At 40.4% G+C, this 15,473-nt stretch overlaps 1 protein-coding gene across 1 annotated transcript in view; it reads right to left on the bottom strand.

Moving 5' to 3' along the window:
• Positions 1-11,030: 11,030 nt before the first annotated feature.
• The window catches only part of HSPA4L (heat shock 70kDa protein 4-like), a 17,035-nt gene continuing 12,592 nt past the window's right edge, over positions 11,031-15,473 (bottom strand). The window contains exons 13-18 of the mRNA XM_009074944.1: positions 15,066-15,203; positions 14,471-14,596; positions 13,736-13,843; positions 12,634-12,753; positions 12,134-12,295; positions 11,031-11,718 (exon numbers count right to left, since the gene is read on the bottom strand). Of these exons, the coding sequence (XP_009073192.1) occupies positions 11,524-11,718; positions 12,134-12,295; positions 12,634-12,753; positions 13,736-13,843; positions 14,471-14,596; positions 15,066-15,203 (849 nt within the window). The 3' untranslated portion in view covers positions 11,031-11,523. The remainder of the gene's footprint in view (positions 11,719-12,133; positions 12,296-12,633; positions 12,754-13,735; positions 13,844-14,470; positions 14,597-15,065; positions 15,204-15,473) is intronic.

A 15,473-nucleotide genomic window follows, 5' to 3' on the forward strand; every position in this document is an offset into this window, starting at 1 on the left:
CAGGAGACAGGATTGTAGTAAGCAATGCTTTTGGTAATAAATAAACGGAGCATTCACATCTCCATAGTATTTGAAAGTTAAAACCACACATCTTATTGACTATAGACATTCTTTTAAGACATCATGGGTAAAAAAAGAGTTAATCTGCCTTGGTAGAACATACTGTTTATCTTCTGTCAAAAGAGAATGAATGGGTTTGCCCTGTCTTTATGCTTCACACGAGCAGCAAAGCTATCTAAATTATAGGAGGAAACATATGTAACTGTCACATGCAGCGTAGTATTAGGTGTATTTATTTGTACTATGAATATTTATGATCATCCACTAAGCCACCAAGTATTACCTTCTGTCACATGAAGAGTGGAAGTTCTCAGAGTAAATAAACAGTCTGAAGTGACCCTGAAATCCAAAACAACCTGTGACATTCACACAGCTGCAGAGGTTTGCCCAGCTATGACATCCTCAGCTTCCTCTACGATGAGAGGGAATTGGTAAAAAAGAGAACAAGATTTCTGTCAGTTTTAGCAATAGAATCAATCGCTAACTAAATGAATGTGGTTATTTTCCATCTTCTTGGCTGAAAATACATTTGAAGTGCCTGCTTAAACTATGCAACTCCCCTGAAGCAATCGCAGGACAGTGCTTTCCAAGGGCAGAGACTATAGTGGGTTATTTTCAGCTCTAAACATAAGCAGCTGTAGTTCCACTGAAAGCAGAGAATCTGTATTGTACAAGGGCTCAATTTGATTCCCAGGTTGGGATTTAAATTTTTCATAAATTGAGAAGTTATATTTCTTCTGTGACATTTGCAGCTGAATAGTAAACAGCCTTACCCACAGTGAATAGGAGGAAAAGTAAGAATAATGAGGTTTTTTCACCAGTAAAATTCCCATACTGTCAGGTTGGGGTTTTTTTCCTTTGCATTGCAGTCTCAGGAATACTTTGGCCTAATGGCTTCACACTTGTGCCACTTCTCTTACAATGTGTGCTGAGTTTTTACTGAAGCCTGAGGCTGGGCCTGTGTTTGAGGATTAATAAGCCTGTGTTGAGCTCTGTGGCTGCAGTAGGACTTGACAAGGCAGTGGTAAAACTGGCAGGGGGATCTTTGCAATGTGCCTGGGGTCAGGAGGTACATGAAGCAGTATGTAGGTTTAGCTTTGAAACTCCTTTCTTAAACAAAAGCCTATGCTCAGCTTTAATTATTGAGCTCTTAGTTCTCCTCCCTGGTATTCTCTCCTGCTGTGAAGAGACCAGACTGGTTTTCCTTGAGAACTTTCCATAGCATATTTATGCTCATGATACTTTATTGCTTGAGGCTGACAAACAGTAGTATTGCTACAGTGCAGCACAGTCTCTGGTTTTCCTTTCAGTAGCCCAAGTTTTTGTTGGGTTTTTTTTTAAACTTTCCACACTTCAGATTCTGCATGTGTCTGCTCAGGAGGATGACATTTGCCTCTTAAGCATGCTCAGAGGACATATGTGAATTCAGATGTCAGAATATTTGAGTTGTGAGAGGCTGGGAGTTGAACGAGTATCTGGAGAGCTGTATAAATTTTGATGCTTTGCCTTGCTCAGGAAAGGGCTGTGATTCTCATTTGTCTGTATGATGGCAAGTTCTCCAGAGGGAACGTCTGTTCCAGACAGAGAAAATAACTGAAAACTCCTTCATCCTGTAACTGACCCTGCCACTGCTGTGCTGATCAGGAAATAAAAGATGAGGAAAAAAATACTTTTCTTTCCTAACCTGCTTCTGTGCTGGTGAAAATCCATTTGTTTCAGAGCAGGAATTTTGTATTTAAATCTGGATCTTTAAGAAACAAGTCAAACTTGTCAGCCATGTGATGCAGTTTACTCATCTGTAAAACTGACAACATGTTTCATCCTTAGCTGAGGAGTGTGGGTGGAGGAGAGGCATTTGTAATGTAAGGGAAAGAAAAATTAGTTTGTGCAAAGAATGTTTCTGAAATGCTAGTTATTAAAGATAATCTGGTTGGAGTAAAATCCTTGGTATGCCATCAGGCTTTGTTGCAATGACTAACACATTTTTATGGACATTCCAACTTTGAACCCTGTCAAGTGCCTGGCCCTGCAGCAATGGCCTTAAACCTGTGTCACAGGAATATTGTGTTGCTTGTATAAATTCTGGCAGACAGGTGGATATTTGGGTTTTGCTAATTGTGTTGGATTACAATGCCCACATTTGGTAGTCCAGGGATATTTTACCATTTCTGCTTAGATTTTTTTCCCCTTGTATCTTTTGTACATTTTTCTCCCTCATATCTTTTGTACATCTTAGTGACATTACAGTGTTTGTAACTTTGTGTGGTGTAGTTAGATGCAGTCTCTGAAGACACCGAGTGTGAGACTAGTCAGTGATTTAGCACCATAGCCAGGCTGATGTCATTCATGCCTGCAATGTTATGGAAACGATGAGGTCGTTGGGATGTTTGGCTGATTGGGCTGATGCCTTGGTTGTGCTGTATGGAACACAGCACCAGGCTGTGAGCAGGACATGAACCACTGTGCAAGCAGCTTTTTTTCCAGATGCCTTTTCTGTGATTCTCCTGATTGTACAGCACTTGCGACCCCTAAGTGGTAGTTTGTAACAGAGACAACTTTTGCAAGTCAAAATAAGTTCTATGAGAAAGGGTGGTCTCAGCATTTGAACTGCTTATTAAGAAGACCTAGCTTGATCTAGAATTACCATTCTAGAATTACCATCACATAACCTTCACAAACCTCATTTGTATCAATGAAAAGAATTCCTCACACCAAAGTGAAACTCACACTGTCAGAGCCCAGACTCAGTGCAGATACTTATGGGTTAGCACTTGCATTGTGTCCCCTTATGAGTGATGTTCTGCCCTGTAAAGTGATGCAAACTTAAAACTAGAGGACAGGGTTCTTTTCTGGGTAGCAACTCTTGCTATTCGGATATCTAGAGCTAAGAACCAACTGATATAAAAATCTATTCAGCATTTCCCCAGGCTATTATATCAGAAATTTTGATTGACTGCCTTTTGAAGTTATTTTTGTCATTTTTTAGCTGTAACTAGTGCTTAGTTACTGAGCAAGCAGCTGGATTTGCAAAGAAGCTGAATCCCTTGGGTAGTGATGGCTGCTAAGGTCATTCACGTGGATTTGAAGAGCACAATAAAGGATGCAGTGTGGGATTTGAAAGCTTCCTCAACAAAATATCAATTACATGGTAGTATGTCTGGCTGAAATCCTAATAAACTAAAAGCAAAATCCTTTTCCTTGTTTTCCATTCCGGGCATGTGTGTGCCCCTTTGGCTTTGGAAATCAGTTTGTTGATGTTATCCATGAAAAACAAAATGTCACCTGAGCATAAAGATGTAATTTATGCATTTGTCCAGTTGTTTACAAAGGATTTAGATCATCAGTGTAGCATATTAAGACAAATGACATTTCTTAGTGCCCTTTTGGTGGCAAACAGCGTGTGGTGTTTTCTTCTGACATGATATTAAAAGAAAGCAAGACAAAATGCTTCTCTAATGGCTTGTTATAGCACCAAGATGGTACTGAAAAATAAGCTCCTGTAGTCTGAGCTCAGTTAGTTTGACTTGAAACAGTGCTGTAATGGGAATTTAGCAAATTGGACCGTGGTTGTTTATTTCCTTGCAAGCAAAGACAAATGCAAATACTGTACTTCTGTCATTGTAACTTGTAGGATAATTATCCTTAAAATTTCCACAGTCTTGGCAACTTATTGAATTCAGATACATTTTATATTTCTGTCTGTCAAATTATATTTATAAATGTGTGCTTCATACTTTCTGTAGTGGAAGAAAATGCAAGTTTCCCCTGGCAGGCAGCTTGCTTCTGTTTGACACTGAATACTTCCTCCACTCTCATTTTAAACCACAAAGATGTCAGTCTGGGAAATTTTATTGTCTGTTGGTGAACTTGATATTACAGGGAAATGCTTTTGAAAAAGCAACAGGGAGAGTTTTTATTTAAACTGAAGGAATTAGATGCACTTTATGAAATAAATTACTAGCAGCAGAGGAGAAAAAAGAAAATGAAATGTGCACAAAGGGAATATCATTTATGGACATAGTAAGGGAAATGATGAGTTCAGAGCTAATGCCACCAGGTGTGTGTGGCATTGGCTATTGCTACTGTGTGGACGTCTCTACTCAGAGTTTACTCAGTGCTGTGGGTGCTGTAGAGGTGTCTCTTTGGTCCCTGCAGGTAACTTTACTGGTGTGAGTGTGGTTCTTCTTTATTTTCATTTAGGTGCAGTAGATGATGGAGTAGGTGGGGAATATTTATTGCAACAGATTCCTGGAGCATTCGAAAGATGTGAAAAGAGCAAGTAAAGTGGGAAAAGTTATTTTTTGTTGACAAAGGAAACTTCTTGGGCCACATCTTCCTGTAGTATTGTCAAGACAAATGTTTCCTGTTTTGCTTTGTCATTTTACTTTCCAAGAGTAGCTCTTGTGCTGCCTGCTGCCATGCTCTCCAGAAGCAGCTTAAAGCTCTGGCCTAGGATTTTTGTGCAGGGGTCTTGCCTTCCTGGTGTTGAGGATGGCTCCAATCCCAGGGATGTAACATGTTTTCCCCTGTTATAGGTCTTATGTGACTTGAAAGAGGTACTTTACTCTCCTTCAGACACAAAGTAATAATACCCAGTCACTTTTGTCTCCAATGCATATAAAATGTCCAGTATTCCTTCTGGAGTGCTATTTCATGTGAGGGTGAGGGGTTTATCTGGAGAAATTTAGAAGTAAAATTTATTCTTGACATAGTTTTTAAATGTTGCATTTGGTATAGAAAGTGTTACTTTCTTCTTCATGATTGCAAGTGCTTCGGCACTATTGAAAATCCAATTAACTTCTTATAAAAGATAGAGCACACTAATACTTGTAGGGAGGATGAAGAAGGTAGGACAGAGTTAATGTGAGAAAGGATAATATTTACTTGCAGCCATGGTAATGATCACTGGGACACTTGTGCTGCAGAAGTTTGTGACAAACATAATCTCTGTGAATAAATTGTTTTTATTCTGCAAGCAGCTCTTTTCTCCCTGAAACTGCACCGAGTCAGCCCCTGAGGCAGTGCTAGGATATCACAATGCCAGGGAAACTGGTTTGCAGGCAAACCTTGAAATCTAGGTCCTCACAATGTATTTCAGTGTTTTGATGATACCATTAGCCTGACATCATGGCTGTGCTTTTAATTCCTTGAGAGTTTCAGCTGGCTGCTTTCAACTGACAGGACCTGAGGGAATGGCGTGAAGCTGTCAGAGGAGGTTTAGGTTGGGTATTAGGAAAAGGTTCTTCCCCCAGAGGGTGGCTGGGCACTGGAACAGCTCCCCAGGGCAGTGGTCACAGCACCAAGCCTGACAGTTCAGCGAGTGTTTGGACAATGCTCTCAGGCACATGGTGATTCCTAGGGCTGTCCTGGGCAGGGCCAGGAGTTGGACTCGATGATCCTAGTGGGTGCCTTCCTGCTCAGGATATTTTGCTTGATTTTTCTCCTTTGCAGTGTACAGTGCAACAAGGTGAGTGTCCCTGCACAGCTGGTAAATACTGCAATGTGGCTGATTTAGTATGAGATGCTCAGATGGCAAAGTAGGTTAAGGGCAGTATTTCCCCCCACACTGACTGTTGTTAAGCACATGGAGTTGATTTTGAGCGTCTAATTTACATGCACAGATATATCTGCATGTGTGCATATATATATAATCATATATATAATAGGAAGGACCCTTCCCCATCCCTAAATCCCAAACCTGGCCTGTGAAATTAATGCAGTTGAAATATTTTATTAGACTATTTTTTTTGAGATCCAAGTTTGCAAAACCTGGAAGGAATGCAGACTTTGTGAAGCTTTTAAAGTGTACTGAGGAAGATGGATATAAACATACTGAATCACGTTTTGGTGCATTTGCATAGGTTATGCAGCATTCTACAGCCATTGCATACTGGTGGAAGATGCACTGCTAAGACATGGAAGAACTCCCTCAATAATCCCATGAATTTGCAGATTTCCTGCTGCACCACTGGATCTGCTCAGAGAACCAACCGTGCCCAACGCCATCAATTTCCCCAAGCAGTTCAAGGCATAGGAAAACCACCTTGGACTCGTTTGTTGCTGTAAATCATTTGTGAGAGATTAATTACTTGAAATCTGGCAGTTTGTGCTCATCCAAATGCACAAATGTGATGGCAGCTGTGAAAACAACTGGAGTTCCCAGAGGCAAAGCAGGACTATGGGCTGCAGCAGGTGCAGTGGAGTTAGTGCTTGCAGGCAACTCATCTGGTGGTTTGTTGGTAGGAGAGAAGCTGCAGCTGGCTGGGACAGAGAAGCATGAGAAACCACACCTGACTGACCAAGCAGGACAGGTGAGCCACCAAAAATGCCTGTTTCTTACCTGTGGTCATTTGGACACAGGTTGTATCAATCCATGACATCAGCCAAAGCTGCTTTTAAGAACCTTGATGTAAAAATGAGGTCTTGGGTGGTCATTTATGGTTCAAGTAGCGGTTCATATATTTATTATAATTATACACAACCTTGACAATCTATATTGCCATTCAAAAATAAATTGAAGTATTGTCAATTTGCACATGATCTGTCACTACTAAGAATCCCATTTACATACATAGTAAACATTTTGCATACTCAGACACTGCTTTAAATTCTGACACTCCCACCTCTTCCCCCCCAACCTGTGGAGATATGTTTATAGACTATGTAAACGAACTTTTCCAACTATGCAACATTCAGGGACTACCACCTTTGTTTGAGTCATTTAATTAAACCATTTCAACACTTCGTAGAGGTGGCTGGTGGGTATAGCTCTTAACTGTATTTTTGTTTCAAATGATTCTTCATCGTTTGCACTGCTTGATGTATTTCCTTCTGACCAGGAAAGAAGGAAAACAGGGTTTAATATCTGCATCAGGTAAGTCACATCAAGCACATTGCTTGTTTAGTATTCTGCAATGCTAATGGTCATGTTTAGTTGTTTTCATTGTTATTTACATGTGTAGTAAGTGGTTCAAGTCTTCGGATTTCCACTGTGGAGAATTAAGAATTGAGCTAGGAGTCAGCCACCACACACTTTATCTCAGAGCTTGTGTTTATACTCCAAATGCTATCCTGGGAGTTGACATTAAAATTTATGAGGCATTAACTGCCTTTTGTTAAGCAACGTGTTTTTTACTACCTCTGCCTTTGACAGAGAGTTTCTGTCTCCTGGTGCCTGAAAGACTAGAAAACTTAAAAGTAATAAAATAAAGTGTAAGAGGCAATAGAATATTCCTCCATCCAGTTAATAAACTCATAGCTAGTGGCAACTAATGTAAGCATCCATGGAGCATGCAGACCTTCAGTGACCCACAACTGAAGGGTGGGCATCTGGGCTTCACTTCAGAAGGGCTCACAGGAGTCAGTGTATGACATATTACAGTGTGGTTACACGGCCATCAAAGTCATGTTTTGAGGAATGAGGTTCATGATGGCACTAATCTATAGGAATTGAATTTAGCTTCTTGTCCTGGGGCAGAGGGGTAGGTGCTTTGAACCAGCAAATGCAGCATGTCTGGAACATGGCTTCATGATTTTGAAAGCTAGAGTCAGTTAACTGCGAGGCATGGAGAACCAGAGCTCAGGAAGTGTAGATTCCAAGGTTTGTTAAGGCTGTAAAGTTCACAGACTGGTGTCAAAAAGTACTCAGGAAGAGAAGTCTCCTGCCAGCTCCTTGTTTTTTGAAATTACATTTCAACTTACTCCTTTGAGGAAAAGCCCCAGTTAAATACGGAGTATTTGAGAGCAGTTACTAACAATAAGTAGCAGAGGCTGCAGCTCAGCACACTGAGATGCTTAAAATGATTAAAGAATTTCAAATGCTGAAGATAGAAAGGAATCCTATCAACAGAAAGAGTTTTGTTTTAAAGGATGCTTTACATTAACAGCTTCCACCTTCTAAGTGAAAGATCCAAGAGCTACGTCCTGCACACCACAAGGTGCACCCCAGTCTGCAGTTCCCCTCCCGCGCTGCCACACCAGAGCCAGGGACAGGGCACCTTCCCCCTCACTCTGCCACGGGGCCCTGTGAAGCAGAGCTGTAAAACAGGTTGGGTTCTCCATCCCAGCGGCTCAGAGGACTCGTGACCCACCTGCCCACTCCAAGCTTTGCAAGCATGCCCCGGGGGCGGCATTTAACAGTGAAAGGAGGACACTGCCAGAAGCAAGCAAGGGAGAAGAGTCTTCATTCAAATTCAGACACACATTCCAATTCAGACCAAGCAAGGCAGGCTGCAGGACTGGGGTATTTTGTGGAGCAGCAGCAGCTTCTCAGCTTAAAGTATAAAAGCTGAACTAAAATGTAGAGTTAAAAATCTGTTTATGTTACATCTGAATGAATTTCAAAGAAAATCCTCAAGTCTCAAGTACTGTGACAACAAAGGTGCAAAGGAACCCATGACTGTTGTAAAACAGCTAGTAGCAACTCGGTTTAGTAAAGCAAATTAAATCAAATTAAGTTTAAAGCCATTTCTTGAGCAAGTCCATTAATGCTCCAACCAGGAGAGAATCAGTCCTCTTTGAAGAAAAGAAGGAATATCTTACTGGTAAAACAAAACAGAAGAAGTTTCTATGCTGGTTTGCAACTATATTTTTACATGAAGTTTTAGAATGTGATTAACAGAACTTTTATTTTTTTTAAACAAAACTCTACTGCCTTTACAAAGATAGTGTTGCTTCCTTTCTTCTCTTTTCGTGGGACAGAAGGAACATTTTCAAACATTAGAAACGTATCTTGCCCTCAGCAGAAAGTCTCAAATAAGACATTATCAACAAATACCTGCTTTTAAAACATACAAGATGCAGAGGAGCTTCCTACTGCTGGTTCCTCAACAAAACTTGTTTTATGCTGCAAAGATAGTCATTCAGGTGCTGTCAGGGTAGCCACAGGGTAAGTTGCTTGTTGAGTCTGACACACAAAGCCTCACCTTCAAGTTGTGCATAGCTTATGTAAGTACTTAAGAGCCTTAAATCTGTCCCGGTAAAATCTCCTCTTTGTAACAAAAAACAGATTACATATTAACAAGGCCTATGTTAATGTGAAGCTCACTGTGGAAAGAACAACTTCGCCCTTGCAAAGGGGATTCCTAAGGTGCACCTCAGCAACAAGCTGCTGTCGATGGGCAGTATTCCTCTTCCCCAGGGATCTAGAGACAGACCAGATGCACAGCAAAAGAAACCCTATTCTAGTAAGAAAACCCTACTGCAATTGTTTCTCTGAACCATAGCTGCTTTTAAGCGTGCTGTAAATTATTCTAGCCTTTATCCTAAGAATTGCCTCAAACATCTGTAATGTAGAATTAAGCATTTGATGACCATGAGCAGAAGACACTGTCCTTGCACATGACCTTTTAGCTATTGGAGAGCTTACACTGGAGATTTCTGCTGTTGGAGCTCTTCTGCCAGGTATCAGGGAGTCTACTAGACAAATTAACACATAGATGGATTTTAGGAAGCCAATACTTAAGAATGCTACTCATTACACTGCTGTGGCAAAAGCCATGAAGATATTAATGGTGTTAAAGCCTATGGGACCAAAGCTAGCTCAGTCAGCTAGCTAGCTAACTGGGGACAACTGATGCTGAAGTACAGTCACTGCCTCAGTGCCAAAGGTGTGACTACAGTGGCAGAATTCAGGACTGAGGCTGCAGAGCAGCTGCAGAGCAGCTCTCTTCAAGGTCACTCAGATTTCGTTCAAGGGCTTTAAATATGTAAACTTCAGGTGTCAGACCATCCACACAAATTGTGTAGAGGAGGAACAGTAAGTAAAGCAAAGCACATGCATCTCAGCCACTTGCTGTCAGTCACGAAGATACAATTCTAGCACTCAGACTAGTTTGGCAGGTTCATGTATAGCTGGAAATGATGCTTCCTTTTTCTGTGAAGGTATGGGAGAGTTAAATTCAGCTCTAGCTTGGGTCAATGGTTTACTTTTGAACAGTGGTGTAAGGTGAAGGGCATGGCTGGAGATAAAATGGCTGCCAAAGCCAGAAACATCACCATGATCCTTCACTAGTTGACAACAGCAACACTTTGTACAGGAGAATTGCTGCAGCAGTGCCCAGTTAACACCTCAACACCTAAATTAGTTTCTGCACCACAGTTCAAGTCACTGAAGCATTACACTGCAACTAATCTTGGTTTCTTATGCTGACTGGAGTAAGAAACCACTTTTGATAGTCAGAGTAGCCTATTCCCAGTATGGCAATGAAGGACTTGTTTGAAGCCCATAGTGACTGGCTCTAGCAGGTGCCACAGTACCTTGATGACTGACAGAAGCACTCAGAATGTATGAACATACACTGACCTCGACAAGGTTTAAAGATGCATCAAAGAAAACAATGATTCGAGTGTGTAACACATTGCAGACACTTTCATTAGATCAACTAAATGCCTAAAGCTAAGTGGCAGGTAAGCTAGGCATATTCATCAAGTAGATTCCATCTTTGGGGTAATAATATCCAGTTTTAAGCTCTTTTGTTTTGACCCTTGACCAAAAGCTTTATGTGCTGAGTACCAAGGCTTAAATAAGCTCTCGGCATTTCTTTCAAGCTTGCACCAAACAGCATTTAAGCGACCTCCCAAACAGAGTGCTGACACCCAGCACCACTTCGGGTGTTTGCCTCCCCAGCATGAGACAGGATCAAGGTGTACATTTAATTCAAAACAAAAGAAGTGGAAATAGTTACATGTGCAATAAGACATTTTCCAGGGAAAGCTAAGCAACAGGCCTTGTATATCCTACCCTCCATCCTATTATTGTTAGCATCACCCTATGGTAAGCACAGTACAGTATGTACAGCGTTGTGCACCGTGAATTTCGGCACGTGGCAGAGCCATCGTGCTAGAGCAGTTGGTAACTAAGATTGTTAGTGGTATGGGAATCTGAAAAAAACTGTTTAAGCTTGTAATTCCTCAGTTTATATGAGAAAAATCATACAGTTTTCATGGTACATCAACAAGATGGACTAGTATGCCAACTAACCCCTATTTTAATATTTAAATTATAAGAATACAATAACTAGAAAAGGTCAGTGCTTCAAGTGACAGGTCTTGCCACTTCAATTCCAATATTTTTCCAAAATAAAGATGCAATTAGATCTACACTTGAGCATCAGTAGTGCAATACAGTATCCTTTCCTGAATAAAGGAGCTGAGGTTTATCCACAATAAAAGCTTTAAATAAGGTAGATTGTTGCCATTTATATATCAATTCTGTATGTTTGATATAAAATATATTGGGAAAGCTTAAACTGACTTATACAATCTACATTTGGCTAAAGCTCCACGTAAGCAGCATCAGTGGAAATGAACAGAGGTGTACTTAATATAAAACACTTTCAAAACTACTCAGCAACAAATGACAGAAGTTTGGCTATGAATAACTGAACATCTGAGGTGTGTACCAGACAAAAAGAATGGACCCTGTGGTTACTTGCACTATTTTAAGTAAAAGAAATGCAAGATTTAGTCCACTTCCATTTCTCCAGGGGGTTTGGTCTGCTGAGGGTTGTCCTTGGCTGGTTCAGGTTTGGTGTCAGTACCGCTCTGTCCGTTCACTGGTCCGTTGTGTTCACCATTAGCTTTGGCCTGCCCATCACTGGGAGGTTCTATCTTCGGTTTGGGCTTGTATATAATGGGGTTACAGAAGCTATCCAATTCCTAGTTGTGACAGAAGGGAGACACAAGGTCATTTGGTGCCACAGTAATTGCACTACACTAGAAAGTCTCCAATTTGTTTCCGGTCCATAATGACCTTGAATTGCATTTTCAAGGACTAGGCTTCTCAAGTCTATCAGGTGTAGGAACTTAAAGCCTTTCACTAGCTAAGGAGCTTCTCATCTGTTAAAATCCCACGTGGCAATCCATTCTGCAGAAGGTACTTTAACACTGCTTATGCAGAGGTAGTGCTGTAAATCAAGAGCCAGCACTAAATTGCTGCTCCCTCTCTATACATCTTTTAATAGCTTTAAAAAACTCTGCAGATCTAATATTCCAGCTCAAATCTAGGCCAAACACTGGTAAAGGAAAAACTTACTAGAATGCAACAAGTACAACAATGGGGGTTCTTTTTTACCTTAGATTTTGCCAGTATTTCTGCCACTTTGACAACAGGATCCTGAGTTAGACTTAGTTTGTTCTGGGCATTCATTTTGCTGTTCAACCAATTCATAGCCTCATTAATATATTTTTCAACTTTTTCCATCTCTGCAGGATCTAGGTGATCGTATTTTTCATCCTAAGGAGAGAGATATTTATATCATCAATTAATATTTGCTGCTCACCCAATTAACTTAGTCTTGGAAGTTACAGCAACACTGCTAACAGCCATAACTTGACATCCACTTCAGGCAGTACAAGCCACCATAAAAAAATGTGATGATCTTAGGTTTATGTTCTCATGAAGAAGCTATTTATGCTAGTAATCCAGAACAGTTTTAAAGAGCAGTTCAGAAGCCAAAGTACAACAGCCCTTTCAGAGCAGCTTAAGAGGAAATCCTATAGGATTTCTTTTTAAACACAAAAAACTTTACATCCAAACTGAAACACCCATTATCATTCATAATTTGCCTTTACCTTGTTTTTGTAGGCTTCTACTGCTTTCATAAGGAGCTGAATCTTCTTTCCCAGTTCATTTAGAACTTTTGGTCTCTCTTCATGTTCCATGTGTCTTTCCTGAATAGGCTGTCCAAATTTCTGGAATAATAAGCACAAAGATATTTACAAAATCCATGTTTCCTTTAGCCTGGTCTAAGAATAGAACACAGCATGGGAAGGAAGGCTGCCCTTCAGCTCTTTTCCTCACCCATTCAAGAGCTTAATCTTTGCATATTGCTTTAGTGCAACAACAACAAAAACAGCCCACAAGTTTAAACACTTGAGTAGTGCTTGTCCTTGGTATTTTGCAGTTTTCTGCAAGAAGAGCATTTGAAACACTACACTTCAAACAGAACCAAGTCAGGTTTAATTTTTTAAGTAGTTCATCTGAAAACCTCTAAGTTTTATCCCCTGTCTGGTTTTTCCTTCTCTTGAATACTGTTACCCAGCCAAGAATGCAGCTGCCAGGATCTACACACTGCTGTTTCTATCACTTACCCTTCCCTCAAAGGAAATCTGACTTGAGAGCAAACAGCTGGAGCCCAAGGGCTGGAGACACGCTTCAACTCGGTACAAAGCAGCTACTCATTCATCAGAACATGCATTTTCCCCACAAGATTATTAAGATCTGAAGTATTTAAGGTTGGAATTTTTGGTCATTATTAACCAAATGATACAGTGGAAGCTCCTGTTAAAGCACTCCTCAGCCTTTGCTGTTAGATATTAGACCCAACATTTGGGTTTATGATACAGCTCTATGGAAAACCACTGGAAAACCAGAGCATATATTCTGCAGTGTAATTCTGAATACTCAGGAGTGCAGTCAAACTACTCAAAAGTCTCTTTCAGACTGTAAGAAGACTGACAGAAAATTCCCATAGCAATTAACTTTCTTGTCACTAGTGACAGTTTCCTTCATTTTGACCATTTTCAAATTAGGAACAAAACTCATACTATGCCAAACCTTATTTCTAACTCTAAATACTATGTTCATTTCATAACTGAACTTCCATGCACAACACAAACACCCACCCCCAAATGCACTGGCATGATTTCTGTACAAAACAACTTAAAACCTTACTTTTAATTCCTGAAGCTTATCCATGTATACTTGTTTTGGCTGGTCCTCTCCATCCTCATAAAGCCAGTTTTCTGTGTCCTCCAACATCAAGGTCAGCTTGTTAGAATCCTACAAAGCAAGTTAGGGACACTCCAGTTCAGAAGGGAACATATCACATCAGACTTCTCATCCTGGCACACAAACTCTCCCCCACTCAAAAGAGATTGTTTCATCAACTTAAAACATTCAAAGTGATAGTGAAAGAAAATGGTAACTAACAGACTTCAAAGCCAAGATTTTCAAAAGTGATAGGAGAGGCCCTGCTGATCTGATTTGCAGGTGAAGTTTACCAGAGTTACAAAATCAGTCCTGAAGCTAAGTAAGACAGCACATGCACCTCTTAACATTCTTCCATGTTATCTGCTCATTTGCTTTTTATTCCTACCCACTCACACTGTCACATGAGCTCATGACAATCTGTCCTGCTTTCCTATGCTGCCCATATGATTTGTATTTTCTGCCTGCATCCCCAGCCTTTCCTTGCCACTGAGGGACTTCTCAGGCAATAAAGAACTCTGGATGCTTCAAGTCAAATGCCAGGTGTAAGTGTGGTTTGAACTTCACTTCTGTGGAGTTAATCCATCTCATATTCCAAAACTAGTCCAGGAGACCCCTGCAGCCTCCACATAACCCATGCTTTAAAGCACCAAAGAACTCTTTCTGGAGAAACAGCTGAAACATATAGGCAAGTCTTACTTCTTCAGTGATAAATTTCTCAAAGACTCCGCACAGCTTGTCTCTGAACTCATACACATATTCTTCAACAGCATTCTTAGCATCATTTCTTTCTTTCTCAAGCTTGTCTTGCATCATCATCTTCCCCTAGGGTGAGGAAAAAATGCTTTTAGTTTTAAATAAGCCTAAGTGTCAAACTTAGTGATTTCCCTCTTGAAACTGCACCACAGAAGCGTAAATAGAAATGGATCAGATATCACTATCTGACCACCACAGACAGGACTAGAACTAAGGAAAAGTCTTGACTCTGGTTTGCAATTAGTGTTCCTGTAACATTCTGTGCAGCCTTTGCTGGTGATTCTAAGCATTTCCTGCCTAAGAACAGAATTGATACTTTGGGTAACGACAGGCTAATAGGTCAAACTCACATCTGGGTGCGTAACTCTAGGGAAACTGTGTAATTTCACCAAAAACCCCCACCAAAACAAACCCCCAAAACAACTAAGGGCAAACCCTCAAAGAACTCTAAATTAGCTAAGTTGATAGTTGGAGATATTTTTAAGCCAATTATTTACAGTGACATTAAGTTGAGTGGTCATCTGTTTATGCTGCTTACCTCATTTTCTATATAGGAGTTGATCAGATCTTGTCCCAGCTGCCTGTAGAGACTCGCCTGTATCGGGAGGTCAATGCTCTTCACTTTTGTTTTAGCCTTGGGCTGGGCTGGATTATCTTGCTTTTCCCCAGCAGCAGCCTATAAAAGCAGTGACACTATTAAGAAACTTCCAGGAATAGAAATATTACAGTATTTACGCTTGGGGAGACAAATTAGTTAGGACAGATATAAATTAATCCTATGTAAATTAAGCACCTAATTATTCCTCTGTATTCAAAATCATCACTACCTTTGTTTTGAACCAAACCTGTGAAATTTGAATTCTCTAAACAAACAGCAGTTGAGAAAACTTGTTCAGAAGCTAAAAGCCCTACATATTATTCTTAATAATGTTACCCAAGTTTCCCT

Source organism: Acanthisitta chloris, unplaced genomic scaffold (assembly GCF_000695815.1).
Source record: "Acanthisitta chloris isolate BGI_N310 unplaced genomic scaffold, ASM69581v1 scaffold20625, whole genome shotgun sequence".
Lineage (NCBI taxonomy): Eukaryota > Metazoa > Chordata > Aves > Passeriformes > Acanthisittidae > Acanthisitta > Acanthisitta chloris.